The sequence below is a fragment of the Benincasa hispida genome, chromosome 5, assembly GCF_009727055.1.
Source record: "Benincasa hispida cultivar B227 chromosome 5, ASM972705v1, whole genome shotgun sequence".
In the NCBI taxonomy this organism is placed as follows: domain Eukaryota; kingdom Viridiplantae; phylum Streptophyta; class Magnoliopsida; order Cucurbitales; family Cucurbitaceae; genus Benincasa; species Benincasa hispida.
Window position 1 is genome coordinate 56,948,843 of NC_052353.1, and position 5,968 is coordinate 56,954,810.

Here is a 5,968-nt window from a genome sequence, read left to right on the forward strand (position 1 = left end):
GGTTGGTTTTTGAGATCTTGGAGTGTTACTTTGTGTTGGAAACAATTTTGGTTATTACACATTGTGTCGACTTTCAGGATTAGGATTTTGGAAGATTTTTTTAGCGTTGCTATCAAGGAAGAGACCATTCTTTTCGACAGAAAATTTTTGGAGTTGGGTAAGTTTTGTATAAGTTGGTTGGTTTTCCTTTAGACTTGGACATCGAGGATTTATTTAATCTTTGACTCACTTCCTAGACCATAGTTGTTAAACTAAACTAAACTCGTGGATAATGTCTTAGGGTTGATTTGAGTTTTATCAAAGGGCTATTAAGGAGTTATTTGTGCAAACTTTTGAGACCGAGTTGAGGTAAGTGATACTATTACCGATACCTTCGTGCCAGGCAACCTAGACTAGACCTATAAAGTTACTTAGTGGACTCTTGAGCATGATTTTGTTATTATGTTTTGCTTGTTGCATGACAGATACAAGTATTATGAGCATGTTCGAATTTCTAATAAGTACTGATATTATGTATGATGCATGAATAGACCAGTAGAACGGTTTATTGTCTCGCCTTGACGCATGTTTTATTTCAAATGACCTATGGGTCTAGTTTCATGTTTGACGGTGTGTCTACGGACCGTTAGACATGTGTGAGCGGACAGGTTCACATTCATGTTATTTTCATGTTTGACGGTGTGCCTACGGGCCGCTAGACATGCGTGAGCCGACAGGTTTACGTTCATGTTACTTTTTTTTTCTTTCATGTTTCATGTTTAACAGCGTGCCTACGGGCCGCTAGACATGCGTGAGTCGACAGGTTTATGTTCATGTTATTTCCATGTTTGACGGCGAGCCTACAGGCCGCTAGACATGCGTGAACCGACAAGTTTACGTTCATGTTATTTCCATGTTTGACGGTGTGCCTACAGGCCACTAGACATTCGTGAGTCGACCGATTCACGTTCATGTTATTTTCATGTTTGACGGTGTGCCTACAGGCCACTAGACATGCAGATAGTACGTCTTTTGGTTTTTCTTTCATCATCAAAAAACCGATGTAGCTGTATGAGTCATGGACTATCTTTCTTTGCTCGAATCACTTACTGAGTATTCTATTTTTTTTAGGTAAGGGCAAGGACACTCAAGCGTGCCAAAGGAACCAGAATTCGCTTTCGCATTTGACCTTTTATATTTTCTCATATTTTGTTTTTATTACATTTATGGTTTTATTATAATTTTTTTTATATAATTTATTTCATGTTAAAAAGGATGAACGAATTAAGATCTTGATATAATGTCAAAACATTTTCTTATATAGATAAAGTAGTTCAAAAATCATGATTGTTCTATTTTATTTTACTTTATTTTTCTCGATGGGAATATTTATTCATGGTAACAATCCCTTTTTAGAAGTCCTAGGAGGTAGGGTTGTTGTTATAATTAATCATCAGTTTGAAAGTCCATGGTGGAAAAGAAAACTTTTGTAAAAATGATGCATAATTGTATAATTTGACCATAAGTTCCTAAAGCTTTAGAGTGTATTAGATTAAAAGTTTAATCTCTATGTCTAACAAATGGTCAAACATTTAAACATCTAACAAGTTTAAAAAGTAACCAACTTCGAAAGTGACTCATAAGCTTTGAAGTTGTCAATCCCAACGGTAAACAACACAACATTTCTAAAGATCGATGGTTCAATCCAAATCTATATTATGTGACTAATAAGTAGACACTATTAAAAAGAGTGGAAAAACTTGAGAATAGCAAATTTTTAGTGAACTAAACTTAAAAGGTGAGAATATTTAGAGAACTTAACCAAGAGATGGGTTAAGGATGTTTATGGTCTATAATCAATCACATCTTACGATATTTTTGTGAAGATCTTATGGAAAAGAAATACGACATCTGTACCAAGAACATTGATGCCTCATCAGTTTTTTATCAGACACTTGGCTTACATTTAACATACTTGAGAAATGATACAGAATAATTGTCAGTTGTTCTTCAGATGGTATGGCCCAGATTCCAGATTTTTAAGACAAATTACATGAACCACAAAAATGCAAACAACCGAACAGCTAACCCAACAATTAGCATAACAATTCTTGTGGATATAAGAGAAAAGACTGATGATTAATTAGAACACAAAGATGAAATTTGAGTTAGTGTTCATCAATCCTGAATCCAAGCCTTGAAAATCAACAGAAACCATCCCAGCAAATTCAATTTACAGAGTCATTAGTTACTAATACTACTAATACACTACTACTACTACTTACAACAAACGAAACAACTATAGATTTTTAGGGCTTATTACATCTATCTACCGCAAACTGGAATTAGATTTGGATTTGGTTACCTTTTTAAGGCAGTTGATCGAGCAGAGTTCTCGAATCTGATCTTGTTCTAATAACTGTGTTTCAAGCCGAGTCCATGCTTGCCGCGGACACATCCAGGCTTGGTGAACAAAAACGGAGATCTCTTCGAATTATACATCTTCGTAAAACCTCTTTTCCCCAATTTCCTCATCCTCTGCCGTCCGAGTTTGTCACTAACAGACCACGGAACGAGTTCATCATCCAAATCGAACTCATCATCATCACCATCGATCTCCTCCTCCTCCTCCTCCTCCGCAGAATCATTATAACCATACGCAAAAGTGTCTTCCGCTTGATTCTGAAGGAAAAAAATATCTTCCAAAGAACCGTCGATTCGATCCTCCACAAGCGAAATCGGCACAATCATTTCTCGAAGATCTTCATAAACTCTATCGTCAACGCTGCAATTTTCCCCTTGTTCTTCGCTTCCATTTCCGTCCATTTCTGAATCGGCATCAAAAGCATCAAGCAACTCCCAGTTCGAAAGACGTTCGATATCTTCAACAAATTCGTATTCAAAATCATCACAAAAGACGAATCCCCAAGAAATAGAAGAAGATGATGATGATCCAGAAATGGCTTCCATGATCGATCCAACTTCCTTCTGAGAAATTGATTCGAGAGAAGAAATTGTTGGTTTTTTCTTTTTTGGTTTTACAGTTTTTTTTCCTTGTTTTCTTATTTCCGGTTGAATTGTCTTGAGATTATATATAAAGGGTAGAATTTATGAGGTGTCAAAACGTGGTCACGTGACTGACGTGCACTGACCAATGAGAGGACGCCACGTAGCGGAATTTGTTACTTTTTGTCGTGGGAACTAAACTTGTGCCTCAATCTTCCGTGTGGACCACGCTTGGTTTGCTGATTAGTCCTTTTTGCGAAATTTCTTCCTCCTTGGGGTTTTTTTAACTTTCGAAGGAATTTTTTTTGTACAATAATTGGAATCCTATGTTCTTTTGAAAAATTAATTACAATCTATTTAAAATGTTGATATTGATGTTTAAATAACGATGAAAATATGGATACAAAGGGACTTTTAATATTAATATTGTTGTTTTCAAAATTTAGTAGAGAAATATTGTTGTTTTGAAACTTATTAGAGAATTATTGTTGTTTTGGGAGTTCGAGGCTAGAAGTCGAACGTTGAGAACTCGAAGAACAAAGAAAAACTTGGAAAAGCCGAAACTTCAACTCTCGACAAGGGAAATCTCGCGAATCTCGCTTAGGTTGTCGAAGGTTGAAGTTTCGATACACATCCACCCTCGAGATTGCAGGTTTATTACTTTTCTTTTTCCCTCATAGAGGAAATAAAGTAATGAGATGGTATACTATATGTATCTGTGCACTCAAGCTGCTTCTAACAACCTATTCATTTTGTTATCATTTCGAATTAGACGGGGGCTTGTGGGATTGACGTGAGGGGGTGGGGATGACTATATTTCTGAGAGCGAACTCCAAGCGAATATGAAGCGCTGGATACAAGTTATGCCTTGGAATGAAAGACAATTCCAAATTAGCTTTGTCTATGAACAAAATTTTGTATATTAGGTTGTCGAAGGTTACACACATGTCGAAACTTCAAAGCGATTAAGGAGATAAGTGGGCTGAAGCAGATTAAGGAAAGAGCGAGATTCAAAGCGAGAATGTTGGAGATAGCGAGATTTGGTTTATATTGAATAATCTGACTAACATTGAACTTGGTAAAATGAAATGGTTGAATAATTGAAAAATGAGATTATTTAGGAATACACATTGAATGCTAAGATTACGCATTGAGTTTCTGGTAGTAGGTCCATAATAAAAAAAGTGTTTCTGATTGTTCCAGAAGAAATGAAAGCTAGTGATCATTAATGGAAAAATAACAACAATAACAGAGAGAGCGAGATCTTAGGAGAGAGTGAGAGTGAGAGTGAGAGAGCGAGATCTTAGGAGAGAGCGAGAGTGAGAGAGTGAGATATTGAGAGAGAGCGAGAGTGAAAGAACGAGAGTGAGAGTGAGAGAGCGAGATCTTAGGAGAGAGTGAGAGTGAGAGAGCGAGAGTCTTCACTTTATTTGAACTTTCCATATAAATATATATATAAAAAGAGAAAAAAGAGCTAATAATCATACTATAATTGAATGATCATTAAACTATAATTGAATATATTAGATTATTATACTATAATTGAATAATCATTAGACAACAAATTGAATATATTAGATTATTATACTATAATTGAATAATCATTAGACAATAAATTAAATATATTAGATTATTATACTATAGAATAATCATTAGACAACAAATTGAATATATTAGATTATTATACTATAATTGAATAATCATTAGACAAGAAATTGAATATATTAGATTATTATACTATAAATTGAATATATTAGATTATTATAATGTAAAACTTTATTGATTACAAAAAAAAAAAATTGAATACACAATAGATTATTATAAAAAAAAAAAAATTGAATATACAATAAATTATAATAAAAAAAAAATGAATATACAATAAAATGAATATATATATAAAAAATATTTATTATTCAATCTCTAACTATCTGGAGCCCGTCTTAGTAACGAATGACACTTCTTTCGATTATGTCCCAACTAGTTACAAAATCCACATCGTTGTCGAGTGGTTGGTTTTTTCCAATCCATCTCGTTGTGATAATGTGAACTTTTAAGTCTACCAGGTCGCATATTAGGGTGCATGATCCAGTAATCTTCATGCGGTACAGGTTGAAGTTGAGGAGAGTAACATTCAGCATACGTTGACAATTTGTAGTAGTCCTCAATAAAATCTTCGTAGTTCATGTTAAAATGTGAGCAAACGGCCATAAAATGCGAGCATGGAATGCCGAATGCTTAAAGAGAGAGATCATAATATGAATATTTTATATTATGAAGCGCCTGCAGAGGTACAGAGCAACATCAAGAAGAACTCGACAACCTCGAGTTTGAAGTAGATGATGACAACGAACCAAACTTGAAATCGACGACGTCCCCTTGTGGGATCACATTGATTTTTGTAATTAAATTTTTATATAAATGAGATATTTAATTTACATTTTTTTTATTTTATTGATTATTGTTTTTTTTTTTTAATTTATTCTTTTTAGGTTTAAATAAAATAATAAAATATTTTTAAGAATTTGTTTTTTATAAAATGAAAAATTAAAAAAAAAAAAAGAAAAAGGATTAGAAAGAAGAAGATGGAAATGTGTAAATAATTAAAAAGGAAAAAAAAGGAAGAATTTGTATGGTATTCTCGCTCTCTATCAAAATCTCGCTAATTTCGCTCTTCGCTCACACTCAAATCTCACTCTCGCGTCTCGCTCACACTCAAAATCTCACTCTCGCTCTCGCTCATAATCTCGCTCTTGAATTTGATTGGAAGTTCAGTAGCAAAAAGAAGATTCATTATCTTGTTATTTAGTCAAAACTTGCTGAGATGACAGAATCGTAAAAATTATTCAACAAGTTTGGGAAGGAATTTCCAGGGGACCTTATGAAAATTTAAAAATACACGATCTTTTGATAAAGGAAGGTCTCTGGAATGATAATTAAACAAACTCAATAATAATGTTAGGAAGGGCAAGGTCGAGGGTTCAAT

General features: G+C 34.0%; 1 protein-coding gene across 1 annotated transcript; it reads right to left on the reverse strand.

Annotated features, from left to right (window-relative positions):
* Nucleotides 1–1,919: 1,919 nt before the first annotated feature.
* LOC120077100 lies at nucleotides 1,920–3,047 on the reverse strand. The gene has a single exon (XM_039030969.1). It carries the CDS (start codon nucleotides 2,947–2,949, stop codon nucleotides 2,392–2,394), a length of 558 nt encoding a protein of 185 aa, XP_038886897.1. The 5' UTR covers nucleotides 2,950–3,047; the 3' UTR covers nucleotides 1,920–2,391.
* Between the last annotated feature and the right edge of the window lie 2,921 nt (nucleotides 3,048–5,968).